This window comes from Pterocles gutturalis, unplaced genomic scaffold, assembly GCF_000699245.1.
Source record: "Pterocles gutturalis isolate BGI_N339 unplaced genomic scaffold, ASM69924v1 scaffold49859, whole genome shotgun sequence".
NCBI lineage: Eukaryota > Metazoa > Chordata > Aves > Pterocliformes > Pteroclidae > Pterocles > Pterocles gutturalis.
In genome coordinates this window covers 30,153-47,584 of record NW_010137624.1, presented here as the reverse complement: position 1 = coordinate 47,584, position 17,432 = coordinate 30,153, and the positions used below count along the sequence as shown (strand labels likewise).

At 44.3% G+C, this 17,432-nt stretch overlaps 1 protein-coding gene across 1 annotated transcript in view; it reads right to left on the bottom strand.

The window, feature by feature from the left end:
• The window catches only part of IQCA1 (IQ motif containing with AAA domain 1), a 40,295-nt gene that overhangs the window by 3,301 nt on the left and 19,562 nt on the right, over positions 1-17,432 (bottom strand). Inside the window, exons 8-11 of the mRNA XM_010082654.1 lie at positions 14,774-14,973; positions 6,562-6,648; positions 4,043-4,220; positions 652-890 (exon numbers count right to left, since the gene is read on the bottom strand). Coding sequence (XP_010080956.1) covers positions 652-890; positions 4,043-4,220; positions 6,562-6,648; positions 14,774-14,973 — 704 coding nt within the window. The remainder of the gene's footprint in view (positions 1-651; positions 891-4,042; positions 4,221-6,561; positions 6,649-14,773; positions 14,974-17,432) is intronic.

Genomic DNA, 17,432 nt, shown 5'->3' with positions numbered 1-17,432 from the left:
GATTATTACTGAGCCACACGCAGAAGAAGCAGTTGTTTGCAGGGTGATCCATTGTATATTCGAGGTATATGGAATGCACCTGAAAAGCACTAGGTTTTGCCTGAAGGATTTTCTGGCTCTGAGGGTGGGGAGAGGGATGGAGTCTAAGACAGAAACTTTTTTTTTTTTTTTTTAAACCCAGAAATGAAGAAAATTCTTGTTTGAAATAATTTTAAATAAGGACTTGATCCTGCATACCGCACGTGTCCAAGTTTTCTGCCATCTAAAGAAAATACAGCCAGGTTTGTCAAACCCATCAGCCCTGAAACAGAGGACCTATGCCTTGTATTAATGGCATGTGTATAATTTATCTGTGAGTGTCAGGGCCACCCTGGTCAAGATGAGCTGGGTGCAGGCAGTAGGTTTTTTTTCGGGCGTGATGCCTGTGCTGAGCTGCTGCCTGTTAATAATGACCACTTGCCTGGCACAGCCAGCTGCCAAACATCCCAAAATAGGGGAGATGGGTGTTTGGTGCCCTTGAGCCTTAAATCATCATTCAAATAGCAATGTGCCAACCCATCAGCAGAATTAGCAGGTCTCTGGATCAAATGTGCCTGGACGAGGACAAGGCAGGGGATGATGAAAGCCAGTTAACGTAGCTCTTAATGTCACCTTAAACGTTTCTTCCTCCTCTTTGTATACCGGGTCCTGCATGGCCAGAGAAGTCACGAACTCATCAGTGCTCAGCGGCTTTCTGGTCATCTGCAGGAGGCGTAGCTCGCTCAGGACAGCTTGTACCGCCTGCACGATGTGTCCCTGGGTGAAACCATCGGACAGCTTTGCCAGGCAGCTGATGTTGAGCGCGTTGGTGATCTCTCCACCGCTCTGCAGGATGATGTGTTTCCATAACACTGCTCACCAGGACCCAGAAAAAGAGAATGCCAAAGACATGCATTAGGGAAAGCAGGAGAAATATTTCTGCCTTTTGAAATTGAAACAAAAATCAGGGATATTGGTCAGGAAAGCTGAGATTCAAATCTTTGTTTGCCATTTCTTTCATCTCCAGCCTTTAGGCAAATCGGTTCTTAAACGATTAAGTGATCGTTTGTTGGCTGCTGGTCAGTACTTTCAGAAAGTCACCAAGGGCATATAACGTGCAGTGGATATGCATGAAGATGGAAAGAACTACTTAACGATGCCTGTGTGCATACACAGAAAGAGAACCTGTGCAGAATGTTCCCATCCGGGTGTGTAAAGTGCCTCCATGAACAGCCTGGTTTGGTTTCCATGACCCTGATCGCAGGTTACTCCTGCTAACTGAGGGCTGCTCTGGGGACTCAATGTCTGGTTTGAGAGCCAAAGGCTTCCAGCTATGCAGGCACGTGTTGCAGAGGCCAGGGGGACATTGCTGTGACTGGCATTTGGCTTGTTAGTGAAGCAGTGAGCCTGTCTGGGTCTCTTAGCTGTGAGGCTCTGAGACATGAAGGGTTGGTTAATGTTTGTGAAGTGTCCGAGATTTTGATTTTAAAAAACCCCAAATTAATAGGAGTAATAAATGTTTTTTGTTTTATTCTCTGTAAAGTAACAGGCTGTCTTGGAGAAACCTAGTAAAACTTCCATGTCATCTCACAGTGCCTTCCTCTAAAGCCCTACAAGAAAACACTGGAGGAAAAAAAATAAAAAGTTTCACGCAGAGTTTAAAAGGTTCTTGAATGAGGCAGACAATTTGTGGTTTGAGTCACAGTATGGAAATGTGGGGTAGAGAGTTAATGGTACTGGATGTTGGGGCAGCCACGTGATGGAGAAAACCTGCCTTACTCTGGCTTTGACTGCAGTGTCGATGCTTTGGAGTGGTGCTACAAAGCTGTCAATAGTTATGGGCATGTTTTTCACTTGGGCAAATTGTGATCTTCCACTTGAATTGTAACCGTGCTCAATAATTATTGGCTGAACCACTGATTCATAAAAGAGGAACCGATGCATGCAACAGCGAGCACTGCTGCGCAACCATACATCGTGTGCCCCAGCTGCTGCTGCAGGTGGGATCATGCTGAACGGGAGATGCTGACTTGCTGGGTGATGAACAGCGAGAAACCCGTATGGGATCGTGAATCTCTGTTTAACGATTTCTATGGTATGTTTGCTGTTTCTGTCTTGCATAGGTTGGAATATCCTGGTTTGTAGCAGGCAGGTAGCTGTGCACCGTGGCTATGAATATCAGTTATGTCATGGCTTTTCTGTCAAAACAAGTTTCTTTAGTTCTCAAACAGTGTGTCAAGCACTGAAGATTGTCAGGATTGGAAGATGAGTGCTTTGTACCATAAAGATCATATTTCCATTGAACTTGAGGGAAGGTTGGAGCTAAAGAACAAGCTAGGCACTGTCTTAAATGGGACAACATCAAAGTAATAAAGCTACCCCGCTTTACAACGTCAAGAGTTAACTTTTTGAGGCGTTCTGAAGTTTGCAGTTGAAATCCCTTTGGCTGGCCCTTTTTCTGACTCCAAATTAGGGGTGAGAATCCCAGAAAGTGATGGTTCAGTCCCCAGAGATGAACTAAATTCAGCTGCTCTCACCTCCTTTCCCTAGGTCCCATTCATGTCCCTTATCTGTTTGCAATTTATCAGAGCTGCACCGTAACACGAAACACATGTTAACTCGCTTACAGACCGTTTCCCTTCCACACGATGGAAATTCTTGAATGTGGGAGAGATTTACAATGTGCTGGGCAGTCAAAACCTGTCTTGAGCTTGCCCAAACGTGCATCATCTCGGTACCCTGGCTGCCTCCAGTGTGAAACTGGACTCCACAACACGATTGCCTGATGTTGTAGTAAGGTGACGATGTGGAGCGGTGCGTTAAGGGTACAACAGTGCAGTGAGGTCCCTGAACTGAGGGTGGTTTCTGTTACTCGTGTATTCTGCTGGACGTGATCCATCAGAAATCAGTGGCGTGAAGGGAATCTGTTTTCCTTGATGTGGTGAGCAGCAGGGATATCCACACTAGGAGCTACTGGCAGGGGAAGTGCAGTCCTAACTCAGCGTTTGTGCCATTACAAATAGCCCAAAATCATCTTTCCACCTTCATATTGAATCTAAACAGCCTTTCTACTTCTAAGTGACCACATCCAGACTCCTTAGTACCCAGAGTAGTGTATTAAACCACACGATATTTGTGATTAAACCATCGGGATGACAGACAGTACTTCTGGGAACAAAAGAACAAAAGCCTGTCTACCAGCCAGGTCTGAAGGACAAGCTACCAATTTTTTTGCAGTAATTGATTTGCGTTATTAAGCTTAATTTGGAGCATTTCTTCCTTGTCAATGCTTAGCTATTACGGACTTCAAGGGGATTCAAATCTGAAAATCTGCAGGCCTGGAAGTTTGTATTTTTTTTTTTTTCTAGTCGTGTAAATTGGTCTAATAAAAGACCCAGTTTTCCTTACAAGCTTGGACTCTCAGCATGTGGGTTTGCCAGACTTGGGGAGAGCCTGTCCATCACTGTAAACATTGGATGGACTAGACATGCAAAATCTTGGATGCCTCTGCCATTTCTCTCGTGATCTGTAAGTACAAAAATGGGATTTGCTAGTGACAAAAGCCCATCCTCCTGACATCGTTCTGTTTACGGAGATGCTCTGAAGTGCATTGTTTAGAGTATGGAAACAGGATAGGAATAACAGAAAATCAGAATCCTTGTGTAAAAAGAAAAGCTTAAAATAGAATGTGGGTATTGAAATGGGATTTTATCCTTCCTACAGTGAAAAAAGCAGCTTGGGCTCGACTCAGTGCATGCTAAAGAACTCATGAAGTAATGCTAGTCACTGCAGAATGGTATTTTAAACCCTTCTCCCAACTTCCACTTTTATTATCTGATCTTTGGGGTAGCCTGTATCAACACTACCTAAACTTCCAGGAATTGAAAATATAGGCAATGCAGAAATTAACTGAAAATTCACACTTGAGAGTATGAATTGAGGTTAACATCAGTTCTGAGGATCACCAGACAATGAGCATGGATTTTAAACAGCAGTGATCAACAGCGTCACTTGAAATACTCACCAAATCTTGAAGCGTAGTCAGGCCTAGGAATCAGAATAATTTTTTGGTAGACTTTGCAGAAAAGTTTAAGGTTAGCATCAAAGGGACGGTTGGTGGTTCCCACGAGCAGCACTCTGTCCTGTGCTTTCAAAGCCTTAAGGAATTTAGGGAGGATCTTCTCTAGTCGTTTTGGGCTCGTCTTCAGTATGTACGTGTAAATACAAGGAGGAAAGAGTTGTTATTGATGCTGACAGCTCACAGTTAATGAGATGAAGTTGTATGTAGACATGCTATATACAAGAGGATTTTGTGCTTTTTTTAGTAGTTTAGTTGCATTAAGTATAAGCAGACTGGATGCCCAACCTGCACAGAAAACCCGTCTTCTGAAAGCCAGGTAAACACTTGATTTCTGCTTATGTGCTTGCGGGTTTGTGCTAGTGCCTTTCACTACTGAATTTGCTGGTCCTGTACTGAAAAGCAGGAAGGAAACAACTCTTAAAGAAGGAAATCCTGATTTCCAGTTCAAGGAGAAATATTGCTTGGAGCCGCACACCTGATGAACCTTAACAGAAAAATTGTCAGGGTATGTAACCTGCTGTGGAATCCTCCCAGCTCGTGGAGATGATGCTCTACCAACTCCTACCCATGGTTTACATGTGAAAAATACACTCCCTAATATTTGCTGTGATTCCTAGCTTGCTGAGGGTCTAACCTGAGAACACAAGCTCTTTGGATCCAGGATTTATTGCTTCGCAATAATTTGCTATTGGACTTTATAACAAATATTTGACTCCTATTTACAGAACGGATGAGTATTGAGCAAAACTGGTTATTGCATAGTTACGCTTGATAATGTTCAAGTGAATATTGGTTGGAGAAGCTTAATCAAATTGCTGCGGTCTCGCTCTACTGTTAGTAAAGCTGTAAGTGAATAACTGGGTTAGGACAGTGTATTGGAGTCTTCCAAGTCTGACTTGGAAGCCTCTTCTCAGAAATGACGGAGACTTAGCATCCAAGTCACCAACACTCACTTGAAAACTTCACTAGATTACATTGTGATTTTTTTCCAAAGCTTTGTTCTCTGGAGTAAAAGTGACGGAGGAGGGGAAATTGGGAAATCAATAAGAAATCCCAAAAGTCTTAAGGTAGAGTCATACGGTTATTTTCTAGATAAACTTGTCTTAATTAAAATACATCTGTTTTCTCATTATTTTTATTCTCATGGTCATACTCTCCATTTTCCTAAGTTTGCCATTTGCTTAATTTGACATTTAGGGCTCCGTTTTACCAGGTTCCCAGTCATGGTGCCAGAAATGTCACCCTGGGGTGAGCAAAGTGACTTTGACTCCCTTTGGCTTCTGAGGGCTGAGCTTAGCTCACCTGCTCCAAAATCCCAGTGCTCTTATGGCAGGCTCCCCAGACTGCCAGGTACCCCTGCCTGTCCCCCCATTTCACCCTCTCTGGCTCCAAACGCTGGTTATGCTGGGAAGTGTGGGACACAAGTGGTTTCAAGCCTGGAGCCAATCGCTCGCACCAAGAATGCGAGAGACCTTTTGTTAAACACCTGCAGGTCTGTGGATGGGACAGTGGGGATGGAGGTGATACCCCTGACTCTGATGGGGGCATGGGGAGAAATTTTTTCCTTACTGGTGGCTCTCAAAGCAAAGATCATTATTACTCCAGGCAGTCTTTAGCCCCCAGTCTTATTTTTAATCCCCATCTGCACTTGCTCTGAAGGTTTGAGTCCAAGAGAAGGATTCCCTTTGGGTGGGGATCACTCGCAGCAGTAACAGCCTCATCCCAGGTGATGCTTCATCCAACATACCGGCTTATGTCCATCCCCCAATCTAAACGTACAGGACTCACCTTAAGAAAAAAGGTTTAATTTTTCATGTGGAGCACTAAAAGTAAAATATTTTGCAAGCAGCGTGAATCTAATCAGGATTTCAGGTGAATTGCTCTCTGCTGCAGTGGCTGAGTTGCTGTGCCTGTTGGGCAGTGTTTTAATTTTCTTTCTAGTGGGGAAGCTGCACAAGGGAGGAAGGAATGGAAGCAATAGCAGTAGGACTCCTGGGACCCCAAAGAAAATAATCTGTAAACATAACTATTTAACATAGGCTTTTTGTTTTCACTGTGGAAATTTATCCTTGTTGCTTTATTGTTCACTTTGGCTCTATCCAATTCCTCAAATTAATAGAGCTGAACAATTTAAGCTCATCTTAACTTTTAGTTTCTTGACTCATATTTTGAAATTCTCCATTATTCTCTTCTACTTTTCAGTGCACTGATGAGCAGCGACTGGACTATTTTTAAATAAAGCAAGTGTGTAGGGGAGAAATGTGACCTCTTGGAGGCTCTTAAGAAGTCACAAGACTCTCCTAGAAGAAAAAAAAAATGTTAGTGAGACAAGCTATTATCAAGCAAGCTTTGGCAGGTCTGGTCGGACTGGTATGTGCTAAGCTAAGAAATACACTTGTTCTTTGTGTTGGCTGTAATGCTACAGGAGAAATTATCTGCACCGAAATAAAAGAGCAGCTCACCTCTAGTTCAGCCTTCGGTACTGCTTTAGAAAATATTTTTTCTGTGTCTCCAATCCACACCACTGAAGGCTGCCATTGCTTAGCCACCTAAGAGAAAATGGGGGAGGGAAAGCAAGAAGTTGATTAAAATGGCTACAATTTCATAGCTGGGTGGCTATAATTATGCTTTTGAATCTGTATTTTGGCAGTTAAAATTAGCCTGGTTTATTTTTTCCCTGAAGTGTTCAGCACTCGTGGACAGCACTGGCTCTGCTCAGCAGTCCTGGCAAATCAAACCGTTTCCAGTGAGCAATCTAACGTTAGGAACCCAACCCAAATGGCATCATTTTGCCTGCTACGCTTACCTTTCATTTCTCAGCCCAAATTCGGTTGCAGTTCTGCAAAAGGAAGCCTGGATGTGGGGTTCAGTGGTAAATGACAGACCACCAGCAGCCCTGCCTGCAGGATCCCTCCTGGTTATCCCAGGGTGATACCGACGGGAAGACAGGCAAGGCACGGCTATTGCATGGGAAACGAGGGTACTGATCAGCAAAACAGGCTGATACGCAATCTGCTGGTTTACAGAATGGCATTTAATTTGCAGCTATCCCAAGAATTTCAAATGGAACCTGTTAAATTTGAAGGTGGGGGTGCGTCTACACAAATGGGCTTCCTGGCTCCAAAGGCAGCGGCACTATACCTTTGGTTCACAGCAGGATGGCAGCAATGCTACAGGCTTCTTCACATCCTGCGCTCTCCTATTGCTATAGAAACGCCAGTGGTTTAGACATTCTGCTGCCAAATTTTAATCACTTTCCAGTGCCTCTCAGAGCCGTGCTAGTTTGCTCAGCAACAAAAGTGATGGCTTGAGGAATGAATGGGTAACGAGAGACAGACAGCATTCTTCTGCTCTTTTTTTCTTTTTTTTCTTTTTTCTTTTTTTTCTTTTTTTTTTTTTCTTTTTCCTCCCCTCCCAGTTGAAACTGCTGCTTCCAGGGAGGAAGCTTACAAAATCGATCGGTTGTGTACATCATAAGCTCAGTGCCTGACTGACAGCCAGGGCAGGAGGAATTAAGTCATGAACATCGTTCTGCAAGGCACCACAGTTCATTTTTATGAACGCATTTGAAAAGAACCAAGTGCGCGTGTGTGCCTGTACAGTAAAAAATGGGTTGAAGGCGGGGGGGAAAGAATGGAAGATGAGGGCAGTTGAACTTGTTTGCTGTGCTGTGCTGCTGATGGGGTGAAGTGGAAACAATGCCACCTCTGGCATGTGACACTTTATTTGCAGTAACTCGTCAGTCCTAGAATATGCCAAGCGGTACCTCCAAGTTGAGAACGGTTTCAGGGAGGAACACAGAGCTTTTTCCTTTGTTGGAAGGCAGGACTCAAATGTTTAGCATTAATAATGAGGGTTTAAAAAATAAAACCAACATATTGTGAAAGATAGTAAGAAAATCCTGCAGAAACCTATGTGTGGACCTAGGCAGTTGCGTGAATGCTTATCTGTGTGTACAAATTAAGGGGTAACTGCTCATTCCAGCAGTGCATTGAGCTTACCAGTTGGAATGAAATAACAGATTAAAATTGGACAGCAATAGTATCTGCCATTTTAACCAGATGCTTGTTTAATCTATATCCTATTTACCTGTTTTCAGAGGTATGTTTGGTGCGTTCCATAAGCTTGCACACACTCTGCAAGGAACATTTGAGAGGGCAGGCTTGTGGCTTGCATTGAACTGAGCTGTGCAGCAGCCTTAGACTTGGATTTTCTGCTGAGTATCCTGCTAGTCAAGGGCTCAGACACCTGCAGAAAATGCAAGTCAGTCCTACTGATCTGTGCTTGCAGGTGAATCCAGTTAGCTCCAGGATGCCTGTAAACAGGCTTGGGGACTAGTGCTGGGAGAAGGCTGATGTGGGAGCACGATCATAGGGCAGAGGTGGGATAACTGACGTTCTTTGTAAAATTAAGACTTGGAAATAAAAATATAGGTGTAGTTTAAGTTGCTAAAAGAAACCTACAGCTTCTTAAAGAACTGCATTTGCATTTCATGCACCCACTATGAGATCTGTTGTGATACGTGGAAACTCTGGCTCAAAGACCCTTACTGAACTTGGCACCGCTAATGAATGGGTGATCAGCTGGGGCTTTCTGCTGGTGACTTTTACCTTCTGAAACATCAGATAACAACCATTTTTCGCTCCTGCTCTGTGCATACCTGGAGAGGATGTCAGGAGGGTGGAAGAGGTGGTGGGACACTGTTCCCCTGGAAGCCTGCCTTTCCCTGGGTGAGGATTGGGCTGGTGGCTTGCTGCCTACTCGAGTTCACAGGCTCTTCACTTGTGTTTATGTCCAAAGAGGTGCCATGCGTTGCTTTGTAAGAACAGTCATCTTTGGTTATTTTTTGCTTGGCGAGGTGACGCAGCTTTTAACTCTTAAGGAAGAGTGTTTCACTGTTGTCACACCTGTAGTTGTCTTTTTTTGTCCCCTTTATTTCCCCACCCAGTAAGCAGAGGTACAGTGAGTAGGCTTGGTTCTGGCTCTATCTTAGCAATACCTCCCTGTGCTTTCTGTTTTGAGGCAACAATCTAAAGGTATGAAGTGCCCTGAATGTAATTTTCTGGTGTTGGTAAGCATTAATGTGACCAAATTCAACCCACTGTATCTGGGGCTGTGTTTTTGGTTTTTTTTTTAAGACATCAGACACCCAGAATCCATCGGCATCTAATTGAAATTGTTGGCAGATACATAGCAGACTGTATATCCCCTATGAAAGCACTTCATTTGAATTGTCCATGGACAGTTTGAATCCACGGATAATTAAATGCACTGTCCATAATTAATTTGTAATTGAAATTTTATTAGCTTTGCTGCATTCAACAATTTGTCGGAGCTGCCAGCAGATGGCTCCTTAACCCTTCTAATACCGCACCCAGCCGGCTGCAAACTGCTCTCTGATGGGTGACGGGTGCTTCAATTGCTCCTCAGGAAAATCACTGCAGAAAAAAACCCCTCATCCTGCTGTCTGTCAACATTGATCAGCGATCAAACAGTATTTTTGGAAAGCCCTGGGTTAAACTCCTCAAACTTGAGAGCCAGAGTTTAACAGCTAAATTGCTACACTTGAAAATACAGAAACCTGATTCTTGCAGGGGACACGTGCACAAAGCTCTTCCAAACTTTGAAGGCTTTGATGGATTTTTTTTTTTTTTTAAAGACTAGAGACTAAGATTTTTCTGGCAACTCACTTTGTTGCTGAAAACTGCTCAATCCTCTGTAGTTTATATTCATAGAAATGCTCCAAAGCAGCAAGATGGTGAAACCTGTCGTTAGACTTCACATGTAGGAGCCTCACCAGGTGAATATTCCAGTGCTGTTGTGATAATGCCACTCTAGTCTGGCTTGCTAGACAGAAAATAACTTGGAAACGTGGTCTTCAGAGGGAATGCATTTCATTTTTTGATGTGAGAGTAACACAGTGTAAAGCTGCTTTGTCACAGAAGTAACTCTGTATATTTGAGTACTGGTGATATTTAGCACTTCAGGGGTCTAGGCTTCTAGCAGGCTGCGCTGCACTAAGGCAAAAGAATTGCTCTGGGATGCTGGGAAGAAAGGCCGATTGTGCTGATCCCAGATTTCAACTGTAAGGGAAGAGTCTTGTGTGGCATGGAAACGCTAAATATGCAGAGGCTTCTGGCAATGTACTAGGGTAAACTACCTGCTTCTTCAGACTGCCAGAAAAAGGACCTGTTCGATGGGACATTGCAGCAGTGGTACAAATAAATGAACGTGATTCGGTGGGGGGGGGGGAATATATATATATATATATAGATGACAGACTGCAAAACTACGTTGCCTCTAAACGCTGGGATTATACAGTCTAATCTTATACTCCATCATATTCCTTTTTGGTACAACACTTTTATAGTCCCCTCTGCCTTGCTAAACAGCATAACCAAATAGCAAACCGCCCTGGCAGTGACGGTGTTGAAATACTCGTGCAGCTTGCTGCTCTGTGAACTCCTTGTTCAGTGAAGACGGCTGCACAGCACACACGGAGCTGTTGATACACACACACGCCTCCTCTGCTGGTATTTCCTCCTGGCCACCTCTTTCCCAACCTTTTAGCCTGGTCAGTGTTGTGCTAAGAGCGTTTTCCCACGTGTGGCTGTTTGCACAATGTGCTTTCTGTGTGCTGCTGCCGGCCGGTAAGGGACTGTCTGGCTCTGGCAGCGATTAACCTGATGGCTGCCTTACCCCTGCTAATAGAGGGCCAGCGCTTGTCAGTTTTATTGCCTTGGAGTCAAGCCTTACGAACTCCCTGCATTTTTGCACCTCCATGTCGCAGAGTCGCACCTTCTACCTTCTCAGTCCTTTCTTCTACCTTCTCAGTCCTTTCCAGATTTGTGTTGTTTTTTTTTCTTTTTTTTTTTCCCTATGCATCCTTCACTACCCTTCTGTCCATCTTTCATACGAGCTGCTGCACTGCAGCAGCGTTTTGAGCCTTGCTGGGAACACAGGAGAGCCAAGCCCTGGGTTGGTACAAGCTGGCAGAGAGCTCCATTGAGTTCAAGCTGGCTCAATACATGGAAAATGTCATTTAATTGAAATATTCCAGCATGTTCTGGTTTGCCCTTGAAGGATGAGTTTTGTTTTGGGGACTGCTGGAAGCACTTCTGTATTAGACACAGATCCTCTCTTTGCTCCAAAGCAGCGCTGGCCTGGCAAGTGCTGCTGTGTCTTTATGGAGAACACAAATGCTCAGGCTTGGTGTTCGCAGCTTCTTTCAGTAGTTTTCCTATTCAATATTAATCTTCCCTACATTTCCTTTGAATAGGCAGATTGAAATGTCGGTGTTTTCCTGTCCTGGTATGAGAAGTAATTTCCTCCGTACGACATTTAAAGTGCCTGCTCTGAGTAACACACAAGCCTCTCTTTTGGAGCAGAGCTGGTGTGGCTATTCTAAGCCTCCTCCCTGAAATGAGGGAGGGGAAAAAAAGAATTTGGCTCTTACATCTGAAACAAATTAAAGTTTCATTTTTTCCAGTGCTATTCACTTGTTTAGGGTGTCTCCCACGAAACAACTGCCAGCAGCCAACACTCAGTTATGGACGGAAAGTTTCCTAATGGTCATTTTATGCTCTCCAGAGCTTCCTTTCCTTCCAGAAACGCCGCTGTTTGCAGATATGATAGGTAGTCGAAAGTGCAAGTTTGCTCCACCTTTATCACAGAGCACCATTAATGCACATTTAGTGAATCTTGGTGTCTAACAATGGTTACATGGATCACAAGATAACAGAAAGTGAACTGTTGCGTTTCCTGTCATTCACTCACAACTGAAAATGGCAGGTCTGCATTCTGCCTGGCTAACTAAAGGAAAGCTGGAGCAGAAGGCTTGCTTGACAACAGCCACAGCTGCTATTTGCAAAAAACCCACAAGTGTCTGATTATGCAGATGTGGTGAATCTTTCAGTGATCGTCTGCATGTGAGATGCTTTAACAAGGTGCACGATGGTGTGTCTGATAGTAGGCGGAGAACTGTGAATATTAAATACTACTTGTCAGCTCCGAGGTACCACTTGCTTTCATGGCTTGCATGCTATACATGCCACTATACATTGTAGTCTTACAATAATCCACATATGTTTACACAAGACTCATTTTTCACCATGGTAAAAAAAAAAAAAAAAAGAAAAACAAAACCAAACAGACTTTCTTTTGGGCAAATACCAGTGTTCAGCTTCCTCTTTTCAAGCAACTTGTTTTCAGTGTGTGTTGCCTTTGCATTTGCTTCAGCTTGGACAACAGTAGATTCCTGCAGATCAGGGTATAAAAGGTTCCTTATCCTTCCATTCCTTGTGAATGTTTTTCCTAACATATAAACGATTTCCCTTGCCGCCGCTTGTGTCCGTTGCCTCTTGTCCTGTTGCTGTGCACCTCTGTGGAAAACATGGCTCTGTTCTTTGTGTCCCACGAAGCCCCTGAAAACAGCAGCTGGACTCCCTGTCATTCCAGCCTTCTAGGCTGAAACAACTGCATTTGTTCAGTTTGTCTGGTGCGCTCCAGCTCCCGCATCTTCACGGCTCTCCACTGGACTTGCTCGCTTGTCAACATCTGTCTTGTGAGAGAGTGACTCCACCCTAGGTGCAGGATGTGAGGGTATTGGGTGCTGGAAAGAGGCAGCAACTGATGGCAGGACAAATGGAGTGGCTGGCTGTGGCAGGGACTCGAGATCCCAGAGACAGGGAAAATGAGACACATTTGGCACTGTCAAGACCAAAGAAAGAGGTAACTGCAGAGGTAAGAGCTTTTGTGGATGGAGGATTGTCTCCAGCCTGGCTCTGAGAACCTACAGAATCCAACTTGAAATCGGCAGCAGATTGTACAAACCAGTGGTCTGGGAGAGAGGTGAAACAACTGAAGGGGTCAGGAATGGCAATCCAACACAGTTGATTTGAATAATGCTACAAGAGGCCGGTGCTCTGTTGATGAGTTTGTAGAGAAACGAGCAGGCAGATGAAGTATTCCTTGGAAAGAGATACTCCATGCTGTTTGCTCTGTTATTAGAGGAGCAGAGTTTGAAGCAGCGGTGCTGTTGCAGTTGGAACAAATCGCCTTTTGATAAGCAAGTGCCTGGACAGCCCTCATTCCGTGTGATTGACTGCAAGCATCTTCCATCCTGGTAACTCGTGGAGGTTCACAAAAGTGTCATTACTTCTTCTGTAAGAGCTACAGCAGAGAAGTAAGCTTGGACTGCTCCCCGTGATTTTGGGTGAGGTGTTGGATAATGTTTCCATTTGTTCTCAAGTAACGTGGAAAAATGTAAGGGTTTTGATATGCTTATATCTATACTTAGGTACATACATACATTATGTGTGTATATAATTACATATCTGATGTGTGTAGATATATGCACACATTTTATGTACGTTCCAGTTATATATTATATGGGTGTGTACAAAAAAAACTTGAATATCTTCAGCTGGAACCTTTCACAGGGAGTGAAAAGCTGCCTGCCTTTCTCCTGTGTGTAAAGGCGCTGTGCTCTAGCAGGGACTGGATGATGGAAAGGATGGGGTGTGTGCTGTGCCTGCAGCCAGGCACGTGCTTTGCTGTTGATGAGGGCAGAGAACCACGGTGGAGAAGGGTGAAATGTGCAGACCGGCGGGTGGAGAGGGAGTATCAGCTCAGTCTAATGGCACTGGCTTCTGTCAGGGAGTGCCAGACCCAGCGTTAGTGTCACGGCATCAAAGGTGCACGATCACAGCACCGTCACTTTTCCTTCGGCACTGCTCTGACCAGCCAGAAATGGGGTCCCTGGGGATCGCTTTGCTTTTAACTGTGAAACCTGTATTTTCTGGGGATGGAGGCACCTGCCATGAAACCTGCTGTAGTACTGGATTTAATAAAATACATCTGATAAATCCCAGGGAAAGCCAATTTGAATTCAGTCTTTTAGTAGGCCTCTGGCACTGGAAAAATATTGTATTTGGCTTTTTCTTGTGCATGTGCTGTGTCTTTTCTTTCTTAAGAGTATTTAGTCTGGAAATGTTTACCAGCTTCCTTCCTTCGCAGAAATGCTGAAGACTTAAAATGTGGAAGAAATCCAGCCAGGATAGTGTCTTTTTTCTAAAGAGGATTTGGGATATGTTCTTCACAGTTCATATGCTTTCTTTCATTTCCAGACTTCTCGTACATTTCTGCTAATGTAATCCTGAACTAGGATTCCCTCTTTTGAAAAGCTTGCTGATAGGTAAACAGAGAGCAGTACAGGGGAGAGCTGTTTTACAGCAACAGACCCCAAGAGGAAATTTTTGACCACCCCAAGTCTAGTATTTGATTAAATGCTGCATGGAAAGCATTCCTGACTGATGTGTGTATAAACAGAGGGTGGAATTTTCCTTATCTATGATGCTTTTTATATTCAAAGTAACAATGCTTGCGCAAATGCTAATGTGAAAAATATGGCTACTACGAGGGATTTCTCAAGGGGCACTATATCCTCTACAGCGGTGCACACACTGGCTGTCAGCGAGTGGTTTGGAACCCTTGAAAGCAGGGAGGGAATTTCGAACTGGGTTGGCAGTCCCTTGGCCCTTGGGCAGCTGTGCCCTCGCATGACTGGTGTGTATGTTCCTTGGTACTGAGGAACTACAGTTCAGTTCCCTGTTCCAGAAAAGATGCGATGATGAACTGAACCGATTTTGTCAAGAAGCACACAAAACTCAGTACCTTGAGAACCATTTGAAGCATCATTTGTAGGCTGCTCTTGCCTGGATATTTCCCAGCAATATTGGAAGCAGATAAGTTGAAGAGGTTGGCTCCTGTTTCTGTGCAGATGGCATGCACCAGCATTCTCTTTCCAACACCAGCAGGTCCAGCTAGTAACAAAGCTTTCACCAAAGGAGCCTTCTCATGGACCGTCTGGGAACCTGTAAAAAGTTATACGGCACTATTATTGCTTTCATTTAAGTCTGCCATAAATGTAATGGAATGGTTTTTTTTCCTTTTTTCTTCACTGCAAATAATTTATAATGTGAATTCATTGTTTCCTTAATATGACACAAGCGCCCTGCAGTTCAGCTCTGTGCAGCCGGAGCTCTGGCTGTAGCACATTTGAGCTAACAACCCTGTTTGTAGCAAAACTTGGCCACTCTTATTGTCCCTTCCAATGGGCAAACTTCAGCTCTAAATCTATGTGAGCTAAAAGAACAGTAATTCATCGGTAAATTTGAGGATGGCACTGAAATGAAGCTGCTGCTGGTGCTGTGTGTACAGACAAGCCTGGGGTCTGCGCAAGGGACCACGCAGCAGTTAACCCCCTCTCTGCTGTCAGAGATGTACCTGTGGCTTTAAGCTTTGCGTTTGTTGTCAGAGCACCTTCTGCAATTGGACAGGGCGCAGATTCATGATGCACACAGGACTAGCAGAATTCCTTCCTCTTGCTGTCTGAAATTATGCTTTGCAGCTTCCCCCTCTTTAAAGAAAACAAACTAATGGGACGATCTACTGGAGATGTGTTTGCCAGTGATTTTGAAACCAGATGTTACCACGTGTTTTATTTTCTCTCCTTTAACTTCTCCGTTTTTTGGGTAATTTTTCCTTTCGAGTGCTGTTTGGTAAGCATTGGAGGCTCAGACTGTTTGTCGCTTTAGGCTAGCTCTGCTGCAAAACCCTTCACTGCTGGTGTACCCTCCAAGCATGCCTGCTGAGCGTGTGTTAGCCCATCTGCAGAGGAGACAGCATTATTCCCCAGTTGGGAACGCGGGAGCTGTGTGTTACAGAGCAGGTACAACAGATCTCCTAGGAGAAGGTGTTCCCCTCATTTTATCTGGATGAGCAAAGGCAAGTGCCAGGGTTGTCATGCTTCTTCACTCCCTCTGCCAGCAGCAATGACTGCTCTGCGTTTCCAAATCTGTCTCTGTGGCTGCTCCCTGTACATGCATTCTGGGCTGTAAGAAATATGCTCCATCACCTGGGAAAGCCTCACAGAAACGCCTGCGTTGTGAAAACAGAACCACAGAGAGAGATTTAAATGGTTGATGGTGATAGAACTTGTCTTCTCTGTGGCTCTGTCACTGTATGAATCAGGTACAGGTGAACCTCCAGAGAGGGAAGGGGCAGGAAATGTCAAATGCTTTCTCCGTATCCACTCGTAATCCAGCAACATCACTGCCTCGATGCCTAAAAATGTCCTGTGTCAGTGGTGGTGGTTGTTACAAAGTCAGATTTGAAAATTTATGTGAGCATCCGCTACTTCTGGAGGTCTTTGAGACTGGTGCCCATCAGGCTGTGGGACCTGTGGGGGAAACTGGCCCCACACAAAGGTGATGGGCTGCAGAGGGAGCCTATGGCAAAGTTCTCTGGGTTAAGGGGGGCAGCTAGGTAAGAATGGTATTTAAAAATAAATCCGATCAGGCTACCTGTGTCGAATAAATGGCAATGAACCGAGTGCTAAGATGAATGCCATTATTTCAGCGCTGTGCAGGATGCAGTGAAGTTGTCAGCCACCCAGGCTTTATTAATATTTGGTCATTCCATACTAATCCATTACTATTACACATAGATTTATTATGAGGGGAGCAGCAGACTCCTCTGTGGTTAAAGATGAAGTATATCTTCTACTATTATTTCTCCTTTCAGCTGCTTATAGTTTTCTCAATGCCATTTAAGCTGGAGCACTCCTTGCCATCAGGTGACTATTTTGAGGAAAAACTTTCACTTTTACACATACATACACAATTATCTAATGATTGACTAGTTTTGAGACCAATTAAGTAAAATGTCATCCATAACATATCACCCCAAAGGTGAAACCATTCCCATGCCTTTTTTTTGCCTCATGAAATACCTTATTTTTTTTACTCAAAGGCATTTTTCAAACTGTTATTGCAAATACTTTTGGTTTGTTTAACTAGTCCAGGGTCTAGAATTCTTGCCAATTGTATAAATGGCAGAAAAGTTATGGGTTCTCTTTCCTCCTGTATTGGGGTGGGGGGAGTGTTGGGGCTTGGTTTTGCTAGATGAGATGGTGTTAAAACATAACCTTGGAGGAGTTACTAGAGAGGTGAAATACCACATTGCAGTCAGTGCAGACAGGGATAACTGCTGAGTGCTCTCAGCTGATTGCAGCCAGCCCCTGAGGGTGCACCTAAAACCGTCTGAGAGGGTTTTAGATAAGAAGAGCCCCACCTGGGCTGAAGGCAGGGATGCTGCCAGTATCCTGGTTGTTAACCTGCAGATGTAGGTTAGCAGGAGCACTCTCCTCTTCCTGAAGCCCCAGACTTGTGCCACTTCTGCACCGAGCTCTCTATGGCACGTGGAGCCTTTGGTGACAGCAGGAGCCAGGAAACGCCAGGAGAGCCGCAGCACACGTGTGTGCAGAGCAGGC